General features: G+C 38.3%; 1 protein-coding gene across 1 annotated transcript in view; it reads left to right on the plus strand.

Moving 5' to 3' along the window:
* Positions 1-18,770, plus strand: part of LOC128859589 (formin-J) — a 161,444-nt gene that overhangs the window by 133,732 nt on the left and 8,942 nt on the right. The window contains exons 6-10 of the mRNA XM_054096524.1: positions 4,589-4,736; positions 10,531-11,480; positions 13,073-13,261; positions 13,530-13,630; positions 18,473-18,722. Of these exons, the coding sequence (XP_053952499.1) occupies positions 4,589-4,736; positions 10,531-11,480; positions 13,073-13,261; positions 13,530-13,630; positions 18,473-18,722 (1,638 nt within the window). The remainder of the gene's footprint in view (positions 1-4,588; positions 4,737-10,530; positions 11,481-13,072; positions 13,262-13,529; positions 13,631-18,472; positions 18,723-18,770) is intronic.

Consider the following 18,770-nt stretch of genomic DNA (forward strand, 5'->3'; position numbering starts at 1 on the left):
TCATGAGTTGGCACCACTGCTAATAACATCTGGGCCAACTTTTATGTGAATGTCATTATCAGTAATATATTTACGCTTGTGTTTGCCACACGACCAAGAGTGCATTTTTCGATTTTTACAATGTCTGATTTGATTGAGCAGAGAAGTGCCATCAAATTTTGTTTGCGGACTGAAATTTCAGCTGCGGAAACGTTTAGCATGTGGCAGAAGGCATTTGGTGAGTCGACCATGTCGCAGAAAAATGTTTATAAGTGGTACAAAGACTTCAAAGAGGGTTGAGAACGTGTTGATGACTTGGAGCGCTCCGGACGACCATCGACGTCAACAGATGACCAACACGTCAATAAAGTGAAGGAGTTAGTGCTCAAAAATCGTCGGTTGACTGTTAAAGACCTTACTGATATGATCGGAATATCAGAAGGATCTGTGAAAACCATTTTGAAAGACCATTTGGTCAAGCGAATCAAGCGAATAAGTCGATCAAAAATGAAGGTCATGATGACAGTTTTTTTCGATTTTCGTGGTGTGGTGCACTATGAATTCCTTCCACCTGGCCAAACTGTTAATAAGGAATATTATCTGAGCGTTATGCGTCGTTTACGTGAAGCAATTCGTCTAAAAAGACAGGAATTATGGGAAAACAACTCTTGGTTTTTGCATCACGATAATGCACCGTCTCACACTGCACTCGTTCTTCGTGACCATTTCGCCAAAAATTCCACGCATATCGTTCCGCAACCACCGTATTCGCCTGATTTGGCTCCGTGTGACTTCTGGCTATTCCCAAAACTCAAGAGACCACTCCGGGGAACGCGTTTCGAGTCGATTGAGGAGATGAAAGCTGAATCGAAGAAGGTGCTGATGGCTATACCGGAAATGGACTATTTGGCATGTTTCGGGGATTGAAAAAATCGTTGGCATAAGTGTATTTAATCGAGAGGGGATTATTTTGAAGGAGATGAAATTGATTTACAAGAATAAATAAAGATTTTTCATTTTACAACCAAATTCACCTTACCTTTTGCCCACAGAGTTATATATATGCATATATATATATTGGCGCGTACTCCCTTTTTGCGTGTTTGGCCGAGCTCATCCTCCTATTTGTGGCGTGCGTCTTGATGTTGTCCCACAAATGGAGGGACCTACAGTTTCAACCCGACTCCGAACGACAGATATTTTTTTATGCGGAGCTTTTTCATGTTGGAAATACATTCGTAGGTTTGCCATTACATTCTGTCTTTATCATACATTCTCTTTGAACTCCGAATGGTAGTTAGGCACCAACCCATTCGACTACGGAGGCCGCATCGAAAACTTAGTGGACCTATAAGACACAAGGTTTGCGAAAGAGATCTAAGTAATGCAACCCCATTGTAGGAAGTTTTACGCTCTGCATGATCAGATATCCCAGTCGAACGCAGATCTTTAGACACTCAATGCAGTACGACTAAATATTAGTTGTGCCTTTAATATTTTTTGCATGAAATTGTATTATTTTGTTTTCACGTGGAATTTCATGCCACTTTCGTTTTTACTACTGTTTTCGTGAATAGATTATGTCTACGTGTGAATTTTTTCCGTTTTATTCCAAAAAAGTGCAAAGAAAAATAAAGCTTTTTATTTTAATTATATCTGTGTTCATCGTGCAATAAAGAAATGTTCTGTAAATTTTTATAACTTTACTTTACGCTTATAATATGAACACAACTGTATCCACATATCTACAATTAAACTTCTGACGACACAGCACTCGCGACTGGCCTACAAAAGATTATCTATCATATCGTATTAATACCAATAGCAAACAGTTATTAGCATGCCACTTACCAAATTTTACACTTTCATTAGCTCCTTCCCACACATACACAATATTATATATATATACACTCTATGCAAATGTTCCTTTACATGTACATACTTATTTCCTACCTGCTCAATTGCAAATATGTATATACATACACTCGTACTTATGTTTTTTTTTTGACAATAAATCACGTGCTGTTAACGATGAAGCTTTCTCGTGAGTAAAGCAGAGATATGATACGCAATCGCGTTTCTATGCGCGCGCACCACGTGCATTCAAAAGTGAAAATTTACCAACAATAAACAAATATCAAAGGCGCTTAGCTCGCGCTCTCTTCAAATCGACTGCTGGCCGACTCCAAATCGTGACACTGGAGTGAGCGTACGCAAATGAGTTTATTACATTTTCGGTGTCCTGTCTTTAAAATAGGAAAATTTAACAAATTTAAAACACAAATACAAATTTACATAATACTTTGGAATATCAAATTTTGAAAAGTGCACATTTTAACAGTCTACAATTGTCGCTTATCCAACTGCTAACTTTTTGACAAAGAAGTAGAGGCGAAGGGCGTAAAACAAGGCTTTGGTCATTTCAATACAATCGTTTGGATATACAGTGTTTTCGGACATAAAACATATTCGATTGCCAAGGACTCTCATCATTCCTACGATTTCCGTTGAGACTGAAAGCCTAAAGCTGTGCAGTGGAGACGACAAATATACAGCGTCTTAGCCGTCTTGCTTTTTGTTGTTCTTTATCCAAATATAATTTTCGCAGCTCGCAGCTAGTGCACAATTTAAAGTGAGTATCAAACAGTAGGCAGACGAATGCAATTTATTTATACTTAGCTGTGGCAAAATGTAATGCGGTTTTTGGATATTTAGAAAAATGCATACATATGTACACATGTATGCATGTACGGGCGTGTTGTTATTTATTTAGCTCGTAGGTAGGGTAATTTATTACTTGTCTCAATAATTTGATTGCAATAATTGGTTTGTTCGAGACATTTTTTTGAGTGAATTAATCGTTTAGTAAAAGGATTCGAATGATGGCAAACGCTAAAATAGCAGTTACTTAATATTAGTTTGGAGAAAAAGACATCCATTATTTTTGCGTAAAATTTTTTAGCAAATGGCTTAAAACTGTTTATGGTTGATCTTTAGCTCCAGGGCGATGCTACGACTACTAATATGCCAGCCAGCTTCGATTATTTCTGTGATTTTATCGACATTACCGACATTTTCTTTAGCATCAAAGCCCGAAAGGAATCGACGGAACCGAAATGGCACGTAATTAGATATTACAGTATCGGTGGTTTCCATTCAAAATATAGGGAAAAAATATTAAGAGCTCCACCGATTTGAAAGTACCTCCAAAAATTGAGTTTTTTATAAAGCTTTAGTGTTTAAAAATATTTTTCCTAAAAAATCGCCTCAGATCATAGAAGAGTTAAAGATTAAAAAAACGGTCCAGCTCACTTAAATCTTAACATTTTTCCGAAATATGTTGGCTTAGAATATAATAAATTTTTTAGTTTCGATGAAAAACCAGTACAGATTTTTTTATGTGAAGAGTGATGCATATTAATATATTGCACATTAGGTTGAGTCAATTTGTATGGAACAATTTTGCTCGTAATCTTTCCATTCGGAAGTGCGTTGGTTGAAACCTTGGTGCATGAAACACTAAACTAATAGAAACAAAAATAATAGAAAATAATAGAAACAAACTCCGAGAGTATTTCTGCTTTGATAAAGCTCCTCATAAAAAACCATTTGCCGTTTGGCATCGGCATAAACTGTAGGTCGCTCAATATGTGGAAAGCATCAAGACACACACCACAAATAGGAGGAGGTCGTAAGAGCCAATTATAATATACTTATACATATATTTGAATAAGAATAAAGATCATCTTAGGTTTATTAAGTTAGAATAAAAATTTATTTCGAACATAGTTAAGGGCTTAAAATCGATTTTTTCTTCCATATTTTTATCACCTCTGATTATTACAAGTGACCTTACGTTACTACCGGGATTTCTTGTGTAGTATTCATTTTTTTCATTCCCAGGTCAAATTAAATTTTTAGTTTTGTTCAAATAAACTGTTTTCCATTACCATGCGGTGACGATTCTTGATGACATATAGATCTTCCCTATGAATTCAAGAGTGAGCGGTAGCCTGCCCATCTATCATTCCCAATGACAATGTATTAAACTCAAGCCTATCGTCAAAAAATTTTAGATAAAATCTTGAGAATCCGTGACTCTTGCACTGTCAATTCTATGCTGCCTGTTTTCAAACAGGGCATCAAAAAAGTGAATTCATTTTTACTTAGGATAGCAAAACGAAAAATATAGTGTTTCCCAGAGCGTTAGAATAAATTGCCCACTTAATATACAAAACAGCTCTGCTTTAGCGGTACAACAAAGCGGCCGGGTTTTTGCTAGTGTGTCAATAAAATATTATCTCATTGCTAATTGCAACATTCCAGTGTGGCGGCGCCTCGTTGCAAGAGGAATAATAAATCGCTACTACATAAAATAAATATTAAGATCACATTATTCCATTTGACAGCGACGATTCCCGTAAAAAACATAAATATGTCTTATAAATTAGTCAATATTGATAGTAAGTAATAAATTTTTCATTTCTAATTAGCGAAATAGTTATAAATCCTATAAAAAGTAGAACAAATCTAGAAACATTTTTTTACTGATGTTGTATGTGTAATGTACAATATTTCACTATTTTTATTTTAAATTATCTACTTGCAGAAAAGTCGCACAGAGTGTGGGAGATATTATTGTGCAATTGGACGTATTCGACGAGCAGCGAGAATGCGACGAAGCGCAGAGTCTACAGGGCCCAAACGGCATCAACTTAAACTCACATCTTGATGTATTCTACGCGATATTACGACAGGTATGCAAATTAATAAGTTGTGGTACTACAATACAAAGGGCAATATTTTTATATTTCTACATTAGACTTTGACGTTTTTGTGTAGTTTACATTGGCGTCAAATATGGTATTAAATTGGGAATATTTTGTAGATGAACTTTTTTAAAACTAGTACACGATGAACTCAAACCAATTTTTTGCTAACTACGTATGTATAATGCATTAAATAGGTACGTGGGTTTGTCCATTTTCTCCTTATAACGAGAGCTGGACATTTCTATATGGACTCAAGCAAAAACAAATTTCAAAAATCAACGCGATTGATGTCTTTTACACCAAAATTCAATGGGTTATAAATCTGCATACCCGAATATTTTCTGTAAATCGTATTAAAAGCAGGAAATTTTGTTGAAAATATTTTGAGTTCCTTTTTGACTTTTGAACAAAAAGTTTTCAACTCTAGTTAATATGGTTTTTTATAGGCAAAAAAATTATTTTAAATGAAATAAGAAACAAATAAATAGTCAAAACTTTTCAATAAGTCTCTAAGCTATAATTATTTAACGCATATTAGCTTGGGGAAAAAGAAATCCATTATTTTTGCGCAATTGGTTTAAAACTGTTTTATAGTCGCTTCTGGGCGATGCTACGACTACTAACATGCCAGCCAACTTCGATTTTTCCAGTGATTTTATCGGCATTTTCTTTAACATCAAAAACGCCTGAACAGAATCGGCGAAACCACAACGGCACGTAATTAACTGTTACAGTATCGGACTCATAAGCACCATTCATTCTCATGGCAGCCGGTTCTTCGTTACCGGAATGACTCGGGTTTTTCCCGACCAAGGGCTGCCTCCCCAGTAAACTAGTGTACCGTACCCCACCCATAAACACCATTCATAAGTTCCGCGGTCTGGCATGCATTTTCGCCTTTATCAAGGAAAAACAGTAAAATGTAATACATTTTCTCTCAGTTTACTTCCATTGTTAACACCCTGAAACTCATAACTGAATGGAATAAACAAAAAACAGCAAAAGAATTTTGTTTAGTGTGAAATTTTATCTTGGCAACGAGCATAAACTTTAAATTGTCTAATGGATACTTTACAAGATATCGGTCACTAAAGCCATCTTCCGAGAAAGTAATGGATTTATTTTTCCAACTTAATTATTTCTTCGCCGTTTGGACCTTAAAGCATCGCTACGTTGGGTAAGCTTTTATTCCAGTAAAACAATTGATCTTTTGCGACCTGCCGTTAGGCAGCCAAAAGAAGAAAAGCCCTTTTTATTATAAGTTAACGGTTCATGAAAACAGTCTGCTTCGAACCTGTAGCCAACCGAAAAGACTTGGCAACGGCGTTGTCACAGCAGTCGATTCTTCATATCCGGAACGGCCGGATTTACGTATATCCGGCCAAGTACTGTAACTCCACAGCATTCCCCGTAATTGTATGGGAAATTTGTATACTGCTACAATAAGAAAGGAAATCTATTTTCTTCATATTGATTTATTTTTAAAATGAAACTTGTATTTGTAACTCTCGCACAGAAAATAAAAATATTATATCATTAAAAGCAATTCACTTCTTCCACACATTTGAGCACGCTCTTGTCTGCATATACATATAGTATATTACATACATACATATTTGCGTATTGTTCATATTTATGTGTGAATTATGGACTGAGATCTTATATTATTGTAGTTTAAGTATAATTTCTGTATTAGAACATAAGTTTTGAAGGCTGTCATTGGAATAAATCTAGCAAACGGTATGATAATTGTCGCAAATAAATACTATAGTACGAGCGGCATTACAATTTCAAAACATTATCCAAAACCCGTTTGCGAAATATTCTCTGCTCTCCTCTAAAATCATATTTATTGAACGTATAAAGGCCCAGTTAGAGGTGCAATAACCACAATCACATAAATCTGCTTATTTCCAACCTATGCCTATCGATTAGAGGTGCAATGCCATAATGTCGTAGTCATAACCCTACCCGTACAAAAAAATTTAATTTTAGTTTTTCGCCATAACCATAACCAGCTGATTGTTGGTATACAATGTCATTATATAATGAATAAATTACTAATTTTCTCGACATTGCCACACATGACACACCAAGTGAAGCCAAGTCCTTATCCACCTGATCTTTCCAACGCAAAGGAGGCCTTCCTCTTCCTCTGCTACCACCAGCTGGTACCGCATCGAATACTTTCAAAGCCGAAGCGTTTGTATCCATTCGGACGACATGACCCAGCCAACGAAGCCGCTGGATCTTTATTCGCTGCGCTATGTCTGTGTCGTCGTAAAGCTCATACAGCTCATCGTTCCATCGTCTGCGATATTCGCCGTTGCCAACGTGCAAAGGTCCAAAAATCTTACGCAGAATCTTTCTCTCGAACACTCCAAGCGTCGCTTCATCGGATGTTGTCATCGTCCAAGCTTCTGCGCCATACGTTAGGACGGGCATGATGAGAGTCTTGTAGAGTGTTAGTTTTGTTCGACGAGAGAGGACTTTACTGCTCAATTGCCTACTTAGTCCAAAGTAGCACTTGTTGGCAAGAGAGATTCTACGTTGGATTTCAAGGCTGACAATGTTATCGGTGTTAATGCTGGTTCCTAAATACACGAAGTCTTTTACAACCTCAAAATTATAACTGTCAACAGTGACGTGGGTGCCGATACGCGAGTGCGCCGACTGTTTGTTTGAAGACAGGAGGTACTTCGTTTTGTCCTCGTTCACCACCAAACCCATTCGCTTTGCCTCTTTATCCAGTTTGGAGAAGGCAGAACTAACAGCGCGGTTGTTAACGCCGATGATGTCAATATCATCGGCATACGCCAGTAATTGTACGCTCTTATAAAAAATTGTTCCTAAGCGATTAAGTTCTGCGGCTCGTACGATGCTCTCCAACATCAGGTTAAAGAAATCACACGACAGCGAGTCACCCTGTCTGAAACCTCGTTTGGTATCTAACGGCTCGGAGAGGTCCTTCCCAATTCTGACGGCGCTGCTGGTGTTGAGCAACGTCATCTTACATAGCCGTATTAGTTTTGCGGGGATACCAAATTCAGACATAGCGGCATACAGGTAACTCCTTTCCGTACTGTCGAATGCAGCTTTGAAGTCGACGAAAAGATGGTGTGTGTCAATTCTCCTTTCATGGGTCTTTTCCAAGATTTGGCGTATTGTGAATATTTGGTCGATGGTAGACTTTCCAGGTCTGAAGCCACACTGATAAGGTCCAATCAGTTGGTTGACGGTTGGCTTCAGCCTTTCACACAATACGCTCGCTAGAACCTTATAGGCGATATTTAGAAGACTAATCCCGCGGTAATTGGCACAAATTGCAGGATCGCCCTTCTTATGGATTGGGCAGAGCACACTTAAATTCCAATCGGCAGGCGTGCTTTCATCCGACCATATTCTGCATAGAAGCTGATGCATGCACCTTACCAGCTCCTCGCCGCCATGTTTGAATAGCTCAGCCGGCAGTCCGTCGGCGCCCGCGGCTTTGTTGTTCTTTAGCCGTGATATTGCTACTCTCACCTCGTCATGGTCGGGTAACGGAGCGACAATTCCGTCGTCAACGATTGGGGTATCGGGATCTTCACATTCTCTATGACATGCGCAGCTGTCACCGTTTAACAGGTTCGAGAAGTGTTCCCTCCATAATTTAAGATTGCTCTGTACGTCAGTCACCAGATCACCGTCTTTGTTCTTACAGGACAACGCCCCGGTCTTAAAACCTTCTGTAAGCCGCCGAACTTTCTGGTAAAATTGTTCCTATTGGCCAGCATCTCAAGCTCCTCGCACTCGCGTATTTTGGCCTCTCGTTTCTTCTGTCGGATAATACGTCTCTCTTCCTTTTTCAGCTCTCTGTAGCGATCCCACATGGCTCGCGTTGCGCCCGATCGCAGCGTGGCTCTATAGGCGGCATCCTTTCTTTCTGCGGCAGCATGACATTCCTCGTCGTACCAATTGTTTTTTCGGGCTCGCCGGAATCCGATTTCTTCTTCGGCGGCGGTACGTAGGGAACGAGAAATGTTGCTCCATTGCTCGCGCATTCCGGTTTGTTGGGCAGTGCTCTCCGAGAGCAGGAGTGAGAGACGAGTGGCAAATCTTCTGGCTGTCTGTTGTGATTGCAGCTTTTCGATGCCGAACATTCTTTGCGCAGGTAGATGTACGTTTTTTGCTGCACAGAGGCGGGTGCGCAGCTTGGCTGCAACAAGGTAATGATCCGAGTCGATGTTGGGTCCTCGGATCGTGCGTACATCTAATACACTAGAAGCGTGTCTTCCATCTATCACAACATGATCGATCTGGTTTCGCGTTTTTCGATCAGGAGACAGCCAGGTAGCTTGGTGTATCTTTTTATGCTGGAATCTGGTGCTGCAGACTACCATGTTTCGGGCCCCGGCGAAGTCGATCAGCCTCTGTCCGTTACCGGATGTTTCGTTGTGCAGGCCGAATTTTCCGACTCTGGGACCAAAAATTCCCTCCTTGCCCACCCTAGCGTTGAAGTCGCCAAGCACGATTTTTATGTCGTGGCGAGGGCAGCGCTCATAGGAACGTTCCAAGCGCTCACAGAAGGAATCTTTGGTCGCATCGTCCTTCTCTTCCGTCGGGGCGTGGGCGCAAATTAGCGAGATGTTAATAAATCCCGCTTTGATGCGGATTATTGCGAGACGCTCGTCCACCGGAGTGAACGACAGTACTTGGCGACGAAGTCTCTCTCCCACAACAAATCCTACACCGAATTTGCGCTCCTTTACATGGCAGCTGTAGTAGACGTCGCAAGGTCCTATGGTTTTCTTACCTTGCCCCGTCCATCGCATCTCTTGGATGGCAGTGATGCCAGCCTTTACTCTCACGAGGACATCAGCCAGCCGGGCAGAGGCATCTTCCCCATTAAGGGACCGGACATTCCAGGTGCATGCCCTCAAATCATATTCCTTATTTCGTTTGCAGGGGTCGTCATCAGTAAAGGCAGTTCTCATCCGAGGCTTGTTAATTCTTTTCATTGGGGGGGATTTTTAAGTGGCGGGTCCCAAACCCAGCGCACAACCAGCTATCCTGGAATGCTTCGCCTTCTCACGTTAGCTCACTCCCGAACGGGTGTTCGGAAGCTACCCAGAGGATACGTGGGCTAATCCCGGCCGTTGTGAGCTGCTTGAACCATATGTAAAAGAATCGTCCTGGCCACTCCCAAGTGAATGGCGATCAGTAACTTTCCCACTTGCGTGGACTTCTACACATGGAACCATCCTCCTATGGCTATGGCACAATAATAGTTGACAGTAAATATCTTTGGTCAAGTCGAATGGGCTGGTGCGTGTCTACCAATCGGAAAAGGTAGGTTCGAATCTCCATCAAAAACCAAAATGAAGAAAATGTTTTTTCTTATAGGGGTCGGCAGGCAATGGGAAATGTATTTCTACCATGAAAAAGCTCCTAAAAAAATATCTGCCCTTCAGAGTCGGCTTAAAACTGTAGGTCCCTCCATTTGTGGAACAAAATCAAGACGCACGTCACAAATAGGAGGATGAGCTCGGCCAAATACCCAGAAAGGGTGTAAGCACTAATTATATATATAATTTGGATAATTATATATATACATATATACGGCTACAGTTAAAGTTATGGCGTTGTGATACGACACCTCTACTTTAAAGTAATTACTTCAAAGTGCATATAGTATAGGCCACAAAATATATACATATATATATCCCCACATACACACATATGTCCTATTCTCAATGAATTGTAAATAATACTTAATCATGCAACTTTCTACTTCTAGGTGGCCGACACGCCACAGGAAGTGCCATTTCTAAGTATACTACAACATTTATTACGTATCGATCCCAAAGAAGCGATCAGTGATGTGATCTGGGATACGACAGAAAAATTAGTACATCGTGCTACACTGCTCGAGAGTCATGAGGATTCGGTGAGGCTATTACGCTCCCCGAGCGTACAAAAATTTTCCTGCCCACATTGTCGTGGTGATGCAACCAGTCCTAGTCGCAAGAATGCCGCCGCCTCACTCTCTACCTCAGCTTCGTCACAGCTGCATAACGGACCGCTATCACCGATATCATCGACACCTCCACTACTACCATCAACATCGACGCCGGTACATAGTATGGTTACTCCACCGCCACCCGCACCGCCACCACCAATGCCGCCACCTCCATTAAATGGATTTATCGGTGTAGCGCCACCACCACCCCCGCCGCCTATTATGAATGGCAATTGTCTTGTAGCACCACCCGCACCGCCACCAGTACCCGGCGCACCACCACCCGCTCCACAACCACCAGGTGCGGGTAATTCGCTCATGAACCATGCACATCCCATACGTCCCGTCACTCCTGACATGTGCATGAATGGTCAAAATTTAATACTGCTACCACAACAGGATACGCCAGCTCCGAAGTCGAAGATGAAAACCATCAATTGGGGTAAAATACCGCCAAACCGTGTCATTGGAAAGCAGAACATTTGGACGATTGTGGCTAATAACCATCAAGACACTCCAATGACAGATATAGATTGGAATGAAATGGAAGGGCTTTTCTGTCTGCAGTCGACCAGTGCACAAGGCTCACCAAAACTAGGCCGTGAAAGTAGTGGTAGCTCTGGTTATGACACGCTCGATCGCAAATCTAAGAAGGAGAGTACTGAAATAACACTCCTCGATGGTAAACGCAGCCTAAACGTAAACATCTTCCTCAAACAATTCCGAAGGTAAGACAATTTTAAATATATTTATACCGGCGGGTTTCCTGCCTTCAAAAATGCGTGAAAGATTTATTTCTATAAGCCAAATTAACGTTTATTAGAGCCAACAAGTGACACCAAACGCTTTTCCAAAACAAAAATATTTTCCTTTTACTGAAACATATCGGGCGAAATGACTGGGTCAACAAGTCTTATCCGATGAGCTATGTTCAGATCGAAGGAGTCCTCAAATGCCGATAAATCTTACTGAAAACCCTTTCGAATAGGTTTTAATTTTCCTTTTAAATATACAGAAATTAAAGATTTAATTATAGAATTGAATCTACAAAAATTACATATTCCCACATATGCGTAGGTGTAAAGGTGTATAAGCGATATTAGAACTCGATTTACTTCCTTGATTGACTTCTCGGCCACAATGAACAGCTTATATGAGAAAAGCTTGCAAGCAAAGGACTCAAAGAAAAGCAAGCATTTTCTATAAGATACTACCCATTTTATATAAGCTTTTGTATGAGCTAAGAAAAAACCTTTTTCTCATATATTATATCCATTACTAACTATTTCTAACTCGTTCCCGCGACAATCGGTCCTTCGTAACCAGAACGACCCGGATTTATATACTGTCACTGCAGCAGCATTCCCCGTATATGTATGGGGAATGTCTATGCTGCTACAACAACAACAACAACAACTATTTCTAACTTTAAAGTCCACTTTAACTCTTTCATTTTCTTAACTGCTTGAGAACGACAAATTGGTTAGTTCCGTAATTACGACGACAACGGTAGTAAAATGCACTACTTTCAAGTAGAAATTAGTCATTTTGAATTCTGGAAACTAGAAGAAATGCCAAGTATCACCGCATTGATGTCTACCAAAAACTGCAACATCGAGAGCTGAAGGTTAAATGCCCCTTTCCAGGAACAGACCACGGCGTACACAACTAACCTTTAGCTATTATCGGCCCGATAGTTTAACGACCATTTATTAACCGATGAGTGTTTACCGGCATTAAAAGCTGGGCTGTTGAAAACAGGCTCTACAAAACAAATACAAATATGCATGTAATACTTCTATATGGGAATTACCAACAAGTGCAAACATTACAGTACAGATGTAAAAAATATAATAATAATATGTATATAATTTAGAAAACAATAAAGGAAAACTGAGTAATCGTATATGAAAAATTACACATGAATTCACTCGCTTGAGTGTATTTTTCACATACATATATTCAGGGACATTAATGCATGTAAAACCTGCGCATGCGCAAAAAGAAGCATTTCTATCTAAACTATCTCCCTTTAACTGGTGTATCCAAACACATTGCGCAGATAGGCTATTGCAAATGTAGGAGTACTAAAAATATGAACAAATAAGAACTCAAAAAACATTTTTTCAAAAAAGTTTATTTGTGGTAGATTTTTGTATTCATTTTTCTTCTACCCAATGTTACGCATATTTAAATATTATGTAATTATTAATTATATATTTGTATTAGTTTATGCTTATGAAAATAACTAAAGATATATAAATGCATTTCGCTCATACAAGCACATAAACATATTTAAACATTCCTTGAACGATTTCAGTTCTAATGAAGATATCATACAATTAATAAGAGATGGCGAGCATGATGATATCGGTGCTGAAAAGTTACGTGGTTTGTTAAAAATACTTCCCGAAGTTGATGAATTGGATATGTTGAAAACCTTCAATGGCGATAAAAGCCGATTAGGTAATGCGGAGAAATTTTTACTACAGCTTTTGGAAGTTCCAAAGTGAGTACAGATAATACTTCATGTGGATGTAATATGCAAAAATATCTGAATTGTTTATTGGAAGAATGTCATAAATCAAAATATTAAAAATTTAAGAAAAATTGCCCTAAAGCTTTCAATTTACCCTCCTCAATAAAAATATATACATACATGCATACATATTTTCTGCCAATGACATGCGTTTATATCTGCATACTTAACTAAAAAAATTATAACATGATATGTAAATACTACTTCTATTTATTTAAATACTCTACTTCTATTTTAGTTATAAACTGCGTATCGAAAGCATGCTGCTGAAGGAAGAATTCGCTGCGAATATAAGCTATCTCGATCCATGCATCAACGCAATGATTTATGCAGGAGGAGGTAGGTCTCTCATCTTATGTACAAGGGTATTATAATTTTTATAATTTTGTTCATATAGCGGCTGCATACAGCAGCGTAAATCAAGATAGACATAGACATACCTACATATGTGTGTGTGCCTAGAGGCTCAGAATGATTTACTGCATATGTTAAGGTAGTAGGTTAGTTTTCAATCGTTCCCATCTCCCACATAACGTTAGTTTAAAAAAAAATTGATTTGAAGCAAAATTACTCATATTTAGATGGAAGAAAATTTTTGGAAAATCGGCGACGCCGCAACCTAGTTAACGCGTACTAAAATGTGCGCGGAGATATATAGTTCTGTTCGGAGCGAATTTTTTATTGTGTGAAAACTTTGCTCGCTCTTATTAGCGGTTTTGAAAAATCACCTGTAAATATTAACTTAGCCTGATGACGCACATGTGTATACATTCTGTCAAAAAAGTACCGAGAATTGTTCAATAAAACGTAGAATAATTGTGTCAAATTTTAGTTTCTCGCCTTCAAAATAGGCTCCATTCGAAGCAGTACACATAAGCCAACGATTAGTCCAATCATCAAAGCACCTTTTAAATGCGTTCGAAGGAATCATCTTCAGCTCCTTCAGCGAATTCTCCTTAATGGCCTCTATCAACTCAAAGCGACGTCCGCAAAGTGGCAATTTAAGCTTTGGGAAAAGAAAAGTGTTCACAATATGAGCCTTTGAGCCCAATTAATGATGTAAAATGTTGCGAATTGATTCGTGAGACGCGCGCATTTAAGTTTCCCAGCACCATTTCCTTGACTTTATCGACGATTACATCCGTTGAAGAAGTTGATGAACGATCAGACCCTCTGCAAAAGCCTTATACCACTCGTAGACCCGTGTTTTTGATAAAGCACACTCCCCGTAGGCTTTCTGAGACATTTTCAACGATTCGGTACATAAAATCCCGTTCAAAACACAAAATTTAAGACAAATATAAATTTAAATTTAAAATTATCCATAGCTAAAATCGCACAGCACATCTGCGGTTGACTGATATAATTGAATGCCAAAAACATACTAATTGACAGATCACTTTTAAACTCGCACTATAAGGGCAGTTATACCAACATTCCATCAAAAAAAAAATTAGACATATGTGTAACGCGCTCTTTTTAAATGAACAATTCCCGATATTTTTTTGACAGAATGTATAAGTACATTTTGCAAATTGAGGTATTGAAAGAATACTGAAACGCTACCGAATTCAGCTACTGAAAGTAATCGTAAAGCACATTTTCCCATTCCGAAAACTACTATCGAATATATTCGTTTTTTTTTTAATGTGATAAATTCAAAATTTCACTTTGAGGCTATTAATAAATATCTAGCATTATAATTATTTATTTCTTAAGATAATTAATCATTAAAATTTCAGGTTTCAGTTCATAGAGCTTTGTAACCACTATTATTGGCGAAAAAATAATAGTTATGATTATCATTCAAAAAAAAAACACAAATTCTGTAGAAAGGCAATTCAATTTTCATTTTATTGCTTTTATTATTTATATCATTAATTAAAGTCGTTGGCCAAAAATATAGCAATAAAATATATATAAAGGATTTTCCAATAACAGGTGTTATGAATGAATGGATTGCGCTATCGAGAGATAATTAACGATTTTTTGTGGCTGGAATTGGGTGGTATTGATCTGGACAACGGTTATTTTCAACAAGCAACGAAACCATTGATCGTTTACGGGAACAGTTTCCGGACCGTGTTATCTCTCGAAGAGGTGATCACAATTGGCCGAGATCTTATGATTTAACACCTTGTAACTTTTTTCTCTGGGGCTACATGAAAGAGAAGGCCTACGCCAATTGCCTAGGGTCGATTTAAGACCTCAACGATGTCAAAGATGGAATTCGTGAGGCTATCGAGGGCATAGGGCAGCCACTTTGCAATTCGGTTATGGAAAATTACATGAAAAGGATATTGTCCTGTAAGCGTGGCCGTGGTGGTCATTTGCCTGTTGTTATTTTCCACTATTAACGACACCCCGTCCTCTTCATAATAAAACAAACACCCGATCATTTATATTAAAAATAGCATTTATTTGAATATCAAAATAACATTTCTTATTGGAAAACCCTTTACTTATATTCTATTTATGATATTTATTTTTCGCTAGAACAAATATATTTAGTATAATAATGCCTTTTGAAAAATGTTATCCTTTAATATAATATGTTTGACTTTCAAAACACAGTAAAAACCGCATCATTCTTTGTATTTTCTATCAGGTGCACTTTTATTTTTGGGTCTCCGTCTTCTTGAAAATAAACGTTGTCCAGATCAATACCATCCAATTCCGTTCATAAAAAATCGTTAATCATCTCTCCTGTTTAACACCTAACACCTTTTATTGGCAAACCCTTTATTTAAAGTCAATTTTTGAAAAGTTTTATTGCTTTAAAAATTGAATTGCTGAGAAAATTAAAAACGTAACACGAATATACACTGAAGAGCAAAACTGTAACAAAATGTAATATTTTCTATTTCAACACATTTTTTTTTAGACATGTTTTAACAAATCAAATATTTTTTTTGCATAACTTTATTGGCATGTATGTACTCTCTCTCTCAAACCGGTTTGGTGTCAATGCAACAACAACAACACTAGTAGCAAGCACTAATGCAAATAAAGACAAATGTTACAGTTTTGCACTCAACCCATTTTTTATTTTTTACAATAAATAAAATAAATATTAATAAGATGTCCAATATCCTTTGGATTTTTTCAGCTCGTGGATACGATTGGGCATACTTCGTGTATACCTCAAGACAAAGTCAGTCGGAATAGCATCCCATACATCGCGTGTTCGCTCCCACAGCTCATTAACTCCACTGGGCGGACTTGAATATTCGGCAAGCTTCGATTTTACATGACTCCATAAATTTTCGATTCGGTTCATGTCCGGTGATTGTGGAGGCCACTTCAAGTTACGAAATTTTTGGCGTTGCATCCAATTTCGTACAACACGTGCGGTGTGCTTAGGGTCATTGTCTTGCTGAAAAATTACTTTTTCAGCAGCAATACCCATACTTTCCACTACACCCGGCAGATTTTGTTGCAATATGGCCAGGTATTCCTCTTTCCGCTTTATACCGTCTATTCGTACTAAAGGACCCACACCATTTTTGGAAATGCAGCCCCACACCATAATGGAGCCACCACCATGTTTTACTGCCTGCTTGATGTGATGTGGCTGGACTGCATTTGGGTCTTTAACCCAATACCAGGCCCGACCATCTGACTGAAATCGATTGATTTTGGTTTCATCTGACCAAATAACCTGCAATCGTTTTGAAATTTTATGAAAAAAGGTATTTTATAATCCATTTATAAAGACGTACCTGATCCCAATCTTCAACTGTCCAGCTTTGGTTAGCTGCAACAAAATCCCGCCTCAACCGCACATGTCTTTTTGTCAGCATTGGCTTGGTTTTCTTCTCCGCTGCCTTTAGCCCCAGTTTTGACAGGCTGCGCCTGGCTGTCCACTGACTGGCATCAATATCCAGCATCTTTAGTGCTTCTTTGGGAGTGACCGCCTTGCTGCTTGTTACCAAATTTGCCAGATGGCGGGCATCGCGGTCGCTTATCTTCCTTGGCCGGCCTCCTTTGTTACTGGGAACAGCGTCTGGTACATTTTTCCGAGGCTTTGCACAGCCATGTGGCTCACTTCGAATTTTTTAGCTATTTTTCTTATAGACTCGCCCTTCTTCAGCAAATCAATTACTTGGCGTTGTACTTCCCGATTTAACATTTTGTCTTATTCACGGTCACGTTTATATTAATTAAAAATCCACCAAATATATAATTACGAGAAAAATAACGGAAAATTTGAAAATTAAGAGTGAATGCAAAACTGTAACATTTGTCTTTATTTGCATTATTGCTTGCTACTAGTGTTGTTGTTGTTGCATTGACACCAAACCGGTTTGAGAGAGAGAGTACATACATGCCAATAAAGTTATGCAAAAAAAATATTTGATTTGTTAAAACATGTCTAAAAAAAAATGTGTTGAAATAGAAAGTATTACATTTTGTTACAGTTTTGCTCTTCAGTGTATATACCCGTTTTCGGCTTGGGCATACATGCCTTACCCACAGCAACCTCTTTCAAAACAACAATCCACAAAACCATGTTTGTCAATTCTGCAACGAAGAGATACTTTCTATCAAACACATCGTTACAAGTTCTGAAGCATTGCATTCAATAAGGCAATCAACATCAAGCCACACAATAGAAGAACTCCTGTCCGAAGTAAACGTAGAAAACATTAAAAGTTTTATACACTTTATTTGCAAAATTAATTTGTACTTTGAAATATAAATGATACACGAATATTAATATTCTTATATAAATACTTATGAAACGTAAAGCTGATGGCCTAGCCGCTATGCTTTAAAATCATTGTGATTGTAATTCATTACTTTTCCAATAAAAAAAAAAAAAAATTGAAAAATTTGATTACTTTAAAAATTGAATTGCTGAGAAAATGAAAAACGTATTATATTATTCAGCATTACTATGTGAATTTCTTGTGCATATGAAATTTGTGCTGGATAACTTTTATTACCGCACGGTGTAATAGAAAGTACTTTTCCCTGAAAACAAAAATGACAAATACAAAAATTTCAGAAATGGTGTATTGTTAAGCGTTTTAGGAGTGCTAAATAAATTAAGTATTTCATTTTACATGCAAACGGTTACCAACTAGTACCCTTATGTCTTTATACATATATACCTTTGGCTTGTTTACTATTTCCTCAATTGCAATACATTTTAAAAATTTGAAATCACTTTTGTAGATCTAATGAACAACGAAATGCTGCAGGAAGTGTTGTATATGGTTGTTATAGCCGGCAACTTTCTCAACTCGGGCGGCTATGCTGGTAATGCAGCTGGCGTCAAACTCTCTTCCCTACAAAAGCTCACCGATATACGCGCCAATAAACCGGGTATCAATTTAATACACTTCGTGGCTATGCAGGCAGAGAAACGCAATCCAGAACTATTAAAATTTCCGGCACAGTTGACTGCGCTAGAAAACGCATCAAGGTAAGCCTGCAAGTGAATTTGCCAACAAAAAAACATTTTTATAAATAT

This window comes from Anastrepha ludens, chromosome 4 (assembly GCF_028408465.1).
Source record: "Anastrepha ludens isolate Willacy chromosome 4, idAnaLude1.1, whole genome shotgun sequence".
Classification (NCBI taxonomy): domain Eukaryota; kingdom Metazoa; phylum Arthropoda; class Insecta; order Diptera; family Tephritidae; genus Anastrepha; species Anastrepha ludens.